General features: G+C 44.5%; 1 protein-coding gene across 2 annotated transcripts in view; it reads right to left on the bottom strand.

Moving 5' to 3' along the window:
- The window catches only part of SLC36A1 (solute carrier family 36 (proton/amino acid symporter), member 1), a 176366-nt gene that overhangs the window by 142175 nt on the left and 20458 nt on the right, over positions 1-13733 (bottom strand). The window contains exons 9-10 of one of the 2 annotated variants that reach the window (XM_005870505.2): positions 12750-12919; positions 894-5302 (exon numbers count right to left, since the gene is read on the bottom strand). In XM_005870505.2, coding sequence (XP_005870567.2) covers positions 5031-5302; positions 12750-12919 — 442 coding nt within the window. In that variant the 3' untranslated portion in view covers positions 894-5030. Of the gene's footprint in view, positions 1-893; positions 5303-12749; positions 12920-13733 lie in introns of those variants that run through there. The other variant, XM_014543123.1, reaches the window with a different exon arrangement.

The following is a 13733-nucleotide window of genomic DNA, read 5'->3' as shown; positions in this document are numbered from 1 at the left end:
GAGAAACATCGATCAGCTGCCTCCCACACACTCCCCACTGGGAATGTGCCCTCAACCAAGGCACATGCCCTTGGCCGGAACCGAACCTGGAACCCTCCAGTCCGCAGGCTGACGCTCGATTCACTGAGCCAAACCAGCCAGGGCCAGTCCCCCAATTTTAAGAAAATTGGGTGTTACCTCTCATATCAGTCAGAGTTCTTCAGAGAAACAGAGCCAGTAAGATATATATATAGAGAGAGAGAGAGAGAGAGAAAGAGAGAGAGAGAGAGGATTCAAGGAATTGACTTATGTGATTGTTGAGGCTGCTAAGTCAAAAATTCATAGGGTAGGTTAGCAAGTTGAAAACTCTTGAGCAAAAACTGATGCTGTAGTCTTGAAGCAAATTTCTTCTACCTTAGTGAAATCTGTTTTGCCGTAAAGGTCCTTCAACTGATTAAAGGAGGCCCACCCACATTTTGAGGATAATCTCTTTTCTTTAAAGGTGACTGATTGTAGATTTTAGCCACATCTACAAAATATCTTCACAGAAACACCTAGGTTAGTGTTTGAATGAATAACTGGGATTATTGAACGCTATAGCCTAGCCACACTGATGCATACAACTAACCATCACCCTGGTTTGTGTGATCCTCTGATATGCACAGGAGGGTTGAGAATTCCTACTCAAGTTTTTGGGAGAAGCAGGAGCAGACAGGAAGGGCAGGACTGTCTAACAGGAAAATCACTACCTGGCCCCTTCCCTTTTTGGGGAACTCTCAATTCCATAGATGGTTCGATTGTTCACACTACTCCCCAGATGAGCTCCATGAAATACACCAGAAACATTTTGACCTAGGATCAAGGGGATCTGAGTGACTTTTTTTTAAGTGAAAACAAAGACACAGACTACAACCTTCAAAAATAAAAAATAAAATTCATTTATTGAACAGGAAAAGTTTAACACATGATCCGTATGCAGAACCCCAAACAAGATCTTCTATTAGCTCCTGCATGATCCTCATCTCTATACATACCATGTGGGAACACACATTCATGTAGACACACAACATACACAGTACTGTGTGGTTATCAAGATCTGCTGGACGGTAGTTTTTCATACTCCTCTTATTCACACATCCACTGACACGTTTTACAACAGTCACATAATTTTATCATTCACTAAAATAAAATAGCTTCCCCAGTATCACCTTGATTTAAATAAAAGAACACAGGCACCCTCCACCCTTATTCCCCCACCCCCACCCCCACCCTACACACACACTCTGATAACATTGTATCAGCACCATTTATGTCCCCTGGCCAGGGAATGACCCAGTGGTACAAAGAAAAGGGAAGAAATTCAACAAACTGATGCTGTCAGAGCAAACAGCCTTGCAGCCAGCAAGGTCAATTGCCTCAAAGTATCGACCATGATTTCAAAGACAAACCACACCGTCTCCTCTTCCCCTAACAGTCTTGGAGATTTGTAATGTACTTTGGAAATTTTAATTCAAAGGCAGACTTGGAGCTACCTAATCACCAAGTCGCGCCTCTTGTACTTTGTGTCTCCACTGTGAGGAACCAGCTTCACGTTCTGACCAGGGCCAATGCTGGGGCCCGCTGATTAGCTATGAAATAAAACCCACCGATACAAACCCCCTTGCTGTGGATGGTGAACTGAGAGAGCTGTAAACAGACATTGAGATTTTGCACTTCCAAAAAAACATGAGGCGAACATGTAGTGTTAGACAGAAGTGATATTCTACAATTTTGGGAGAAAATGGCAAGACAGGAATATGGGAGTAGGGGGAAGATTTTCCTAACATTTCTGTTTGGTGGGATCATCACTTTAAGACAACTGCTAATATTACAAATTTTACCTTTCGTGAAGGTAGAGAGTGAATAGTGAGCATCAGCCAGTGAAGGTGGCTGGGGAGGTGAGTGACAGAGAAGGAGGGCGGGCATAAGCTGCAGATTCTCAGCTATGACCTGCCATACATTCACAGATATCTGGCCAGGGTTTGTGCAGATGAAGGAAGGGCTCCTAGTAGCCGGACAGCAGCACACTATAAGTAATGCCACTTGTGAATAATGACAACTCTAGGCAAATTGAATAGAAGATGCCAGGTCATGCGCTTCCCAGCAAGCACCTACATTTAAGGGGAGGTACACTGCCGAAAGGGAGCTGGAAACGTGCTCCCAATAGTGGCATTTGCAGGACAGAACAAGGGGCTCTGAGCAGCTACCTCTGAGCTAATAAAAATCTGGACTGCACTGGGGGAGGGGCACAGAGCCTAACAGTATTGGGCCAGAAAATCCAGGATTCGCCTTTGGTTTGGCAGATGCAGCCTCACACTCTCTGCAGCTCCTGATCAGACTGCTACTTATGCTGGAGCTTTTTTCCAGCAAGGCACGGGAAGAGGCTGGGCAGCTGTTCCTAAGGAGCGGTGAGAGGAAGCCAAGGGCCTGCCTACAGGAGGCCCACAGGCAGCAGAAGAGGAAGCTTCCCTCAGCTGGCCCAGAGGGCTGGTTCCAGAAGACGAGGAGGGGTCCCTCCCCCTGCCATCCTCTGGCTGACCCTTTTACTCAACACCTAATTGCAGTGCAAGTACACAACCAGAAAGGCTCACTGACGGGTTCGCCTTGCCTGGTCTTCTGAAGCAGCCATTCGACCAGGCTGTCAAAGCAGGAGCCAGGAAAGAGATCCCAGGAAAGAGATCAAACAGGGTGAAGGCCATGCCACAAAGCTTCCAGAAGCTCCAAAGCTGGAGCCGCCTCTCCTATACACCACGTTCTCTAGGTCAGGGACCCTGAGGCAATAGCCTGCATTGTGCTAAGACCAGGGGCCAGGGAACCTCAGTATTGTGCTATCCAGCCCTCGTGTCCCAGCATCACAGTCCCAGTGTCACTGCCCACCTGGACAGGGCTGCTTCCCGCAGCTCCCTGCATGCACAGAAGCCTCCACCACAGCAGCTGCGGGCAGGACACACATCTGACCCTCTCCTGGCACGTACCTTCTCACTGAAAACAGCTCTCAGGCCCACGGTGGGGAGACTGCTGGAGCCCAGGCTTGCAAACAGGATATGGCGATTCCTGAACCCACTTTGATAACCTCTAAGCCTGAAGCTTCAGAGGGCAGGGCCGCTGCCACCTCCAGCTAGAATCTTGGTCACGAGCACCTGTTAGTGATCACCAAAGAGCAGGAGCAGTGGATGAAAAGTGTCATTACCCTAAGAGAGACCAAGACACCGCTGATCTCATCTTCCTAAGTTAGGTAGCACAGGAGTCACTGCAATGAGAGAGTTTGGCTTTGGAAGAGAAAAGAAAGAAAAAACTGGGGCTGTAAAGGTGGGTCATAGCCCTTACGAGCTTTGGTGAAACACAAAAACAAGAACCCTGATAAAATTGTGCTGCTCTCCCAACTTTCAGGGTGAACGGTAGCTCCAGGTAAGGAAGCAAGAGCCTGGTGACAGGAGTGGACAGCAGGATCCTACCACATATGCATTAACACACACATACATAGACACAGCTCAAAAAGTGGCATTAATGACCAATGCCCCCCGAGAGACTTCTCACACCAAGAGGGAAGAAGGGGAAGCCAAAAGCCAGGCCTTTTCTGTGGTTTGTTCCCAAATCTGAAGGCTGACCTTGAGGTGTGCCAACCCTGAGGGCATTTCTGATACTCAGGGGGAGGGACAGGAGTCACAATTAGTGTTTAGAACACAGGAGACCAAAATCCCAAGCAAGTGGTTCCTTTAGAGTCCAGGTCAAAAAGGCAGCCAGGACGGGACAGCGTCTGCCCTATCCCCCGCTGATTGTAAACAACCAAGCACCGCACTTAGCGTCAGGCCAGCTGCTGTCAATTCTCTGAACTTAATTTCACACTCTCTGTGCACAATGACCTCATCATCTCATCCATGGCAACAGTGTGGGTGTCTTCCCAGCACGACAGCAACTGAATGCTGCCATGCTGTTTGCATGTCAGGAGCTGAGGCTCAAAAACAGGCCTGAATGCACAAAGCAACCATTTTATAAGCCTCCGTGGGCAGAAACATACCCCACTTGGCCGTCCTTAACCTCGGCCTCATGCATTGGCAAATATTTCCCGAGTCCTTCATGTCTTCTCAGTATGAAATCAGGCTGGCCGATGGGAGGCATGGACTTTGCCTCCCACAGAGGTTCACATTCAGCTGATCCTGATTAAAACCTTTGGAGTGCTCAGCCACGTGTGCTGAGGACCTAAGCAGACATTTCCTGCAGCAAGTTTCTTTTCAGCAGGAGAAGCTCAGTACCAGTGTACTGAGGAAGGAACGAGTCACAATAACCCCCGATATAGAGTCTAAGAAAAAAAAAGCTAATTTTAAATAAAATATAAATATCTTCCATTGAGGCAGCACTTGGTATTTTTTGGGAGCTAAAGCAACTAAGAAAATAGTATTGTGACCCACACAAGGAATCAGAGAGGAGGTGTTGCCAGTCATAGCAAGCCAGAGAGAGTAAAAATTAAAAACTCCAGCTTTGGGGGCTGGTTTTAAACTACTAGGGACATCCAGACACCTGCTGGAGACTTGAATAGGTAGGTGAATATTGAGGTAAAATATTGGGGCGAGAGATGAGAAAGAGATAGGCCCGGCTTTCTAAAGAGGGGGAGTTCTCACTTATTTCATCTAGGCCTGGACCAGGAAAGGAGACGCTAAAATTTTTCAATAAAGTGAGCTGTGCAACAAGAATAATTTGGGGGAGGTGGGTCAGAGGAGAGTGCAAGTAAGGGAGGAGGCATGATGAGGGAAAACAGTTGTAAAGTTCTGGGTTAAAATAAGTACAAATGAACAATGATGGCACTGCCACTAAAGGTACCTCCTGCATATCTGCTACCCACTCTCCACCTTGCCCTCAGGTCTGGCCCAGAGCACCTAGGTGCCAGGTAGCAGGGTTTCTGAACAGCAACCTTGATTTTCCCCAGAGCCTGGACCCTCCCTGAGGCTCTGGAGCCAGGTGCTAGGGAACACACAGAGGTGGGGTGGGCAGGTGCAGGAAATGCACCCAGAAGGCTATGCAAAGGCACTGGTGGAGTTGATAAAACTGGGAGCAGGGCTTGGCTGGATCAGCTCGTAGAGAGCCTCATACGTCCCCACCACAAAGCCCACGAAGCCCAGGATGCTGATCAGGGCGTCCTTGGCGATGGTGAGGGGGCTCAGGCCCTCTGAGTAGTAGGTGGTGATCTCCAGGAGGGGCGGGAAGATGAGGGCCAGGGCACTGCTGCTCACGGAGCCCACTAGGGAGAGGACCAGGTCCAGGCGGGGGATGAGGATGGCCAAGATGCCTGTGGGAGAGAGGACAGGGATATTCAAGACTGCCCAGAGCTGGAAAAGACCTCACTATTCTGCTATTTTTAGCAAGTGTCCTTCTCATAAAATGGAGAACTTAGGGAAACTTAGACATTAGCCAGCCCAATCTCTTAATCCACAGATGAGAAATAAATGCCCAGAGAGGTGAAGTAACCTGGGTCTCAATGCAAGATCAGCAAAACTGTGACTGGAACCCATATCTCCTGGCTCTAGTCACCCGGCTTTCAGCTTTCCTGTCACCGTGCATCACTTCCATCAAATGACTTTCCAGGGCAATCTGGTCCTACCAAGGGAGAGGCAGTGTAGAGCAAAAAGGAAATGGACCATATCTGAGCGACTGCTCCCTCGCTTACCACTGAGGATACCTCAACACAAACATCTCTACTTGACTGACAAGAAACAAAATAGGGAAAAACCCTCCTTCTTCTGGAACGATACTATGATAAACCCCATTTCACAGAGCATGTCCACACATGGAAAGTAGAAGTACAGTCAAGCCTCAGTTCTCAAACATCTCCGATCTCAAACTATTTGGTTCTTGACCAAACTGTTCATGAAAAAAGTGTCTCCAGCCCTGGCCAGTTTTGGTCAGTGGTTAGAGCAGCCGTGGGCAAACTACGGCCCGCGGGCCGGATCCGGCCCGTTTGAAATGAATAAAACTAAAAAAAAAAAAAGATCGTACCCTTTTATGTAATGATGTTTACTTTGAATTTATATTAGTTCACACAAACACTCCATCCATGCTTTTGTTCCGGCCCTCCGGTCCAGTTTAAGAACCCATTGTGGCCCTCGAGTCAAAAAGTTTGCCCACCCCTGGGTTAGAGTGTTGGCCCATAACAGAAGGACCATGGGTTTAATTCCAGTCAAGGGCTCCAGTTGGGGTAATGGGGAAGGCAGCCAATCGATGTCTCTCTCACATTGATCTATCTCTCTCTGCCCTCCCCCCCGCAACCCCCCATGGAAAGAGAGGCCCAGAGAAGTCACATGATATAAAGTGACAGAGCTGGGACTAAATCCTGGACCTCAAGGTCCTGGTACAGTCACATCATAGACCTTAAGAGTAAGAAAATACAGACTAACATACAGACCCACAGAAGGATGGAGAACAGGGGACCTGGCTGATCAGCAGAAAGCTCCTGTCTGGGAAGAACTGGGGGAGTCAGATGTTGAGTTAGCTTTGCCAGGGAGGCACCACAATGGTTTGGCAGAGAATCTATTCTAGCACATAGTCAGCCCTGACCTCTCTGCTTTGTAAAGGGTCTTGGGGCCTGATAACAAGAATAGAGCAGGGGTTCTGAGTCTCAGATCTGGCCCTCCATGGTTTCACAGCTTTGGGACAATCCTGTTCTCTTTCCTTCTTCCAGCAATCAACCACAGAGGCAATTATCCATCCATACCTTCACTGTTCTGAAGCCTTCAGAAAGTCTACCAAAAATGTAGGCTTTTAACAATAGTCTGTTTTGGCCCTTAGCTATTTTTAAATAAACAGAGTTGGTGATATTCCTCATATCTTCAGGGTTAAATTTGGAGGGAAAATGTCTTTAGGCTGATGACAAAATGGCTTTCTCATCATGGATAAGCTAATGCTCAATAAGAGTTGATCTGCTGTGTGCCATAGAATAAGACACTTGCCCTCTCTGGCATCTGGGTCTCCATCTGCGCATACAGGTATGTGGTTGAGAGTTCAGGCTCTGGACTGAGAACCTAGGCTCCAATCTCAGGTCTACCACAAACCAGTTATTTAACCTCCTTAAGACTCATTTCCCCTACTGCTAAATAGGGATGGTCAAATGTAAAGATCTTAGAGGACTAAGCACATAATGAATGCTGCATAAATGGTACCTAATATAATTACCAGTCCCTGCTTAACAGCATACTGTGATCCAGGGTAAATCGGCTCACCATTCTAAGAGTCAGTTTACCCATGAATAGGTGACTGTAGGAATACTGAATGACTGCTGAAGTCTCAACCAACTCTGAATTTTAAGGAACTGTTCAATGCAGATTCAGTAACTTGGGAATGTGTCTGGGAGATGTACCTCAACTCACTGTCAACTGAGAAGCACTGTGTGCTGCTCAAGAGCGGCACAGCAGATGAGGGATGGGACGCCTCTCCTCGAACACACGGTTGTGCCAAAACAGCTTCTAGCCCTGGTTTTGTACCACTAAAGGGAGTGTGTTATTCCTCTGGTGCCAGTTCCTGTTTCCATGGCTGCTCCAGCTTGCTTAAGAGAAGGGAGGCTTTTATCAGGGACAGTGAGTCCCAGGAGGAGACAAGACAGATGACCTGTCTGGCCCTTTCCCAGCTCCGAGTCTGTCATTTCCTCTCCATCGCTCACATTAACCTGAAGGACAAATGGACATTCATGATATGAGTGTGAAGTGAAGTCAGATGTGCTCCATCCACTCTGAGATAAGAATTAAGCAGAAAGAGAAACAGAAGCTTATGTGATCAGAATCTTTCCTCAGATTGGACAGAGATGTTACACATCATCATGACATTTTTAAAAGCAATCTAAAAATTTGTTCTTGTTTTTACTGCAAAGGATATATAAGATAAGCATACTTAACACAGATATCCTTAACAGGGATTTTTTTAAACAGGCAAAATTTTTCTCTTAAAGCCAGGACCACAGGGCTGCAAAAGACTCTCTTCCTGTCCTAGATGAACCAGATACCATAACTGAACCCTAAATAAAGCCTGGCATTGGAGAAAGATAATGGGGGGAGAAGGCGAGAAGAATGAGCCTCCCACTCATATGGGGGAAGAGAAAAAGAAGAGGACCCAAAGTAGCATAAAAGCCCCAAGGGTTCAACAGCAGGGATATCTGTTTTGTCACCATGCAAAATGTGGCAAACTAGTTTTAACTAATTCCAGAGGTAGGAATCAGGTACTTAGCAAATATATGGGAGCGACTAAAACTTTTAAATGTTCTTATGAGTTAAAGCTCTCTAGAAAGAGAAACTCAAGAAGGTAGAGATCTCGGGAAACAGCCAACTGGAACCACCCTTCCCACTCTCAGCACTTTCCCACAAAAGAACATCCCATAAAAGAGGAAGATACCACACTCCCAACTGCAGGTCCACAGCCCTCTGCAGCAGGTATAGAAAGCGAGGCTGAGGACAACTCAGCTGGACCATGTGATAAGTCAAGAGGCTCCAGTGGTATTACAAAACATCTTCCCTTTGGGTTAAAAAGACTACAAATGTGATCTTTTAACGGCTGAAGCAACATGAGGCAAACGGCCATGTTCAGAGAAGGAACTGATTGGGATTCTGGAGTCTGTGGTTTTAGGCCAGCAATGGAAAGAGCTGACTAATGCACAAGACAAGAGAAAGAACTTAAAAGAATAAACACACACTTACAGAAATATGATCTAAAATCATATCCCAATTGGACACTTACAGCTCCTGGGTCTGGAAGCTCTTTCTGCCATTTTATTACGATTGATGGTGGGAAAGCCCACCCATGTTACTCTTAATCTAGAAATCTACCTTTAAATTAATTATAGTCTTTGATAGAATATATAATTTCATTTAGTTGAAATACAAATTTTAAAAAGTACAAAAGCAAGGGAAACAACCTACATGTCTAACACTAAAGGAGTAGTTTAGTAAATATGATCCAGTAATATAATAGAATATCATGCAGTCATGAAAATATTTATGAAGGATATGTATATTTATGATATAATATTCAATAAAATGCAACAAAGTTATGTGTATACTATGATTGAAACTATTTTTTAAATTCACCCATGAGGATTCACGCAGAAAATTCAGAATTTTAAACTTGAGAGAAACCTTAGTGATCGATGCCCTTCATATCTTATAGTTGAGGCCTAACGAGGGTTCCTGGAGCTGGGGCCCAGGCACAGCTAATTTATGCTGCTTCCTTCTTCATTTCGCTACAAGACCAAGAAGTGTGAAAGCCCAAAAGTTGCTGAGAAGCCACTCTGGATTTGGAAGCTTTATGCTCTAAACGGTCTGGCTTCTGGAATGTTTTACAAGTATGCACTGTAGACTGAACAGGCCTCTCAGTTGATATGGTTTTATGTTATTACACTTCAACAATAGGTTTCTGAAATTCTCATAGCTAACTGAAGTGAAATGTTTCACATGGCAAATGCCACAGACAATTAGTACCAACCACTGAAGGACAGGTTAGTGCCTCATGGAATCCTAAAAAAGTATTCTTCCTGCACCTCTCGGCTCCCCAGATGGCACCAGCCTCTTCCAGCCTCTCCTTCTACACAAGCCCTGGACATAAGGTGACCTGCAGAGTTGACATTTCTAAACATATGGGCTGGAAGTAAATACTGAAGTCATAGCAAAATGAGCACCATTCTCTGGCATGCATATTTTCCCAGCCCCTCCTTCCCAGAAGTCTAAAACTTAACATCAAAAAGTAGACAGAGCACCCAGCAGGTGTTGGTCATTGGTTCAGCGTGAACCAGGAGGTTGTGGTTTGATTCCGGTCAGGGTACATGCCCAAGTTGTGGGCTCAGTCCCAATGGGGAGTGTGCAGGAGGAAACCAATCAATGATTCTCTCACATCACTGATGTTTCTATCTCTCTCCCCCTTCCTCTCTCTGAAATCAATAAAAACATATATATATATTTTACAAGTAGAGCAATCTTTGGGGGATAAAGGAGAGTGATGAGAAAGTTTAATTTCAATTGGATAAAAAATGTGAGGCTGGACCAAACTGCCCTGCTCCCCTTGAGGAAGAAGAGGAAAAATTGGGGGAAAGACAAGAAAACACCAAAAATAAAAATAAAAAAGTTGCCATTAAAATGTATGGGTATAACTGAAAATAATGAGTTACATCAAAGCTCTAAAATCACATACCAATCAACCTTATGCAAAAACATCTGAAAGTACAAAGAAACAAAAACAAAATGAACTCACATAAATACATTTAAATTGGTGCTACAATGAAAGGCCTCTCCTGAACCCCACAATTACTTCAGAGTCTCCAGGGAAGGCTAGGGAAGCCAGAGTGCTCAGAGATGAAGGGGCTTCATCCCTTAATAGGATGACAATGCAATGCTAAGTCACAAGAGATCACAGAAGGGAAAAAACAACTGAACGCGCTTAAAGATCAAAAGCAACTTGAGTCCTTTGAGCATCATGCTGTAGAAGAAAGGTGAGACCCACAGACAGCCAGGAAAAGTGAAACAAAAACCAAAGGCATCTAAGGACAGCATGAGGTCTGTGAATCAGAGACTGGTGACTCCTGCAGGGAGCAGCAGAAAGAAATCTGGCAGGAAGCAAGACATATGCTACTGAAGGCTAAAGCCAGACTTGAGAAGGAAATGAGGCCGCGAGAGGAATCAGGCCCAGCATCACTGCCCAGCTCTTCGGTCAGGGAGAGCTACTATCTATGCAGTTACAGCACATTTCACCTAGACAGACCTAGTTTTCCTAGAGGAACCACTTTGAAACAAAGCAAATCACGTGAATTATCCCCACCCTTTCTCCCAATGCCCTTTGGATCAAAGAATTGGGGCCCTGAGAGTTGACATTATAAACGCCTGCATGTGGAATCAGTCTCCTCGATACTTAAGGCTAATCCATTCACAGAAAAAAATATACATATCTGAATCAAAGCATCTGCAATTGCTGGCAGAAGACAGGGGTAAAATCTAGAGTCCAAGAATCCTATCAGCACACATTAAGGCAATTTGCTGCCTTAAAAAGCAAAATATATCACTTTCCTTCCTTTGCAGTAGCTCTGGGCCAGCAGTGACCTGTGGGCTGCCCTGGATTAGCTGCTGAGTGTGCTGTTTCTATTGAGCTGGACTAGAGAGAGACTGAAGGCCTACCAAGTAAAGGCTACAAGAATTCAGATTCATGGTTGCCATCAGCTCTCTGGGCCTGGAAAAATCAAGGTGTCCACTCTCTGCCCAGTTCCTTTCCAGCTCCACCCAGATATAAATCCTCCAGAGTGTTGCCCAAGATTAAATCAGAAAGCATAAGGAAAGGCCTTTACTTCCTTACTCCAGTGAGTTCTTTCCACACAGATATCCAGAATGATAAGCTTCTACCCACTATCCTTGAAGTAACATAAAGAACTGCAGGTGGCTTGAGGAGGTCCATCCTGCAATATCACTAAGCTATTCTCTTGAAGAGGTCTATCCTCAGGTAGGCACTAGTCTGCTCCCTTGAAGGGGCCTAGCCTGTGATAGGCATTTATTTGTTCCCTAGTCTGTTCCCCTGACAAGATCCATTCTGTGATAGGCACTTGTCTATTCCCTTGACAAGGTCTATTCTTGGGAGAGGCACTAGGCTATCCCCCTGAGGAGTCCATTCTGAGATAGGCACTAGGCTGTTCACAATATTTTGCTTGGGTGGTTGAAGAGGATGGATAATCTCCTGCCTGCCCTTCTCTTGCTAACAGGCAACCAATAAAATAATTTCTGATTTTCCATACTATGAATGAAAGCCAGACAACATCCACATATTTCATCCCTAGACATTCAATTCTGGTTCAATTAAAAAATCATAGAGACCTATATTTATTCCAAAGACAAAATGAATAATAATAAAATTTCTGGGGAAGTCTCAATGTATTATGAAAAACATCTTGTCCCAAAAGAATAAAAATTTTTTAAATAAAATAAAAAGCCAATATAGCCTAAAGAGAAATATATGATTTAAGAATTTCAATTTGAAAAGCAATTGCAAATCTCCTAGTAATTAAAGTTAAATGGTACAGATCAATTCATTTGGAGTTCTCTATTGTATCAACTCACATAATCTGAAAAAAAAGAAATAATTTTTGTTTTAAATTTATATCAGTTTCAACCAACAGCAAAAAGGATGAAATTTTATCTCTTAATTCATACCCCTGGGTGTGTGGTCCAGAGAAGAGGAATAAAACACAAAGTGATCAATCAAACACCTGGTTAAACGACAGAAAAATTTCTAAGAAACATTTATGTAGACCAACATCCAAAAATGTCTAGAGGAGTATCATTCAGCTGAAAGGAAATCTAAGGACAGACTATCACACTGCAAAAGTGATCACTTGAAAAAACAAGTAAACATGTACCGACTATCAAAGTAACCTGTACTCACTCATTATGAATATGGTGAAATGGCTCTCTTTTAGGCTTTTACTGTATTTTATATGGAATAGTAATTATACATCTTTACTATGACTTTTGACCACCTCTGTAGCATTTCACACCATATTGATAAATGTCAGTCCCCATTCCCATGTTCTGTATAGTACATATGTCATTAATTCACCTAACATCTGGACACACCTCAACTTTGAAACAGGAGCGTGCCCAGCCTCCCGTTCACCCACACTGGCAATTTCACTACAACGTAAACACTCCCTCATGAAAGCCCTGGAGGCTGGGTGCCCTTGGGAAAAAACAAACAAGGCAATTCTCCCATGTTCTACTCACATGTCAGGCAAACCAGCATGGTGCGCACCAACAGGTCCACCGCCAGCTCCCAATGCTCAGGCACGCGGGACACGAAGAAGGGGATGATGATCTCGGCTGGGACGAAGAACTGGATGGCATAGGTGAAGAAGATGCCAATGGAGTAGAGCAGCTTCACCGACTGGTACAGCCTGCAGAGAGAGCCCAGATACATTCAAAAGCCATTCCGCACACTCTGATGCTAGTAGGAATAGTGCAAAATGGTCCGGTCCCATTGTGATTTGACCATATCTATCAAGCTACAAATGCATGTGTTTTTTGGACCCAGCAATTCATATCTAGCAATTTATCTGGCAGATATATTTGCACATGTACACAAAAACTTACATTCAAAATATATCATTTCAGCGTTATTTAAGTACAAAAGACTGAAACCGGTTTAAATGTTAATCAGTGGAGAACTGGTTAAATACATCATGGTGTTCCCATACAGCAGTTAAAAAGTATGAGGCAGAACTCACACAGGATTTATGATATACTATTAAGAGAAAAAATCATGAAGCAGTACAGTGTCTACAGTGTGCTACAATTCGTTTTAAAAAGAGAAAAACCATTCCCCCTCACATACACACATATGTGACACTCTTACATACATGACACATCTCCAGAAGGAAACACAAGAAACTGGTTGATACGGTTGTCTCTGAAATGGAAAGTTGTAGAACTGGGGACTACAGGGGGTAAGTGGAAACTTAACCTTTTCTGTATACCTTTGAACATTTGGAATCTTTACCAGGGGCATATATACTTTCAAACATAAAAACAATTAAAAATACAAATAAATGTAACAAGCCTGTTTATTTATATCCTCCCTATCCAATTCAGAGCTCCCTAGAATCAGATGGTGACCAGCAGGATCAAGAGGCAGGAGCAGAATCCATCTTTCCACCCCACTGCAGCCATCTTCCTACCACTGCTTCATGTGCAGCTTCTCAAGAAGACCAT

This window comes from Myotis brandtii, unplaced genomic scaffold, assembly GCF_000412655.1.
Source record: "Myotis brandtii unplaced genomic scaffold, ASM41265v1 scaffold32, whole genome shotgun sequence".
Classification (NCBI taxonomy): domain Eukaryota; kingdom Metazoa; phylum Chordata; class Mammalia; order Chiroptera; family Vespertilionidae; genus Myotis; species Myotis brandtii.
The sequence above is the reverse complement of the archived record's forward strand: the minus strand, read 5'-3'. Positions and strand labels throughout refer to the sequence as shown.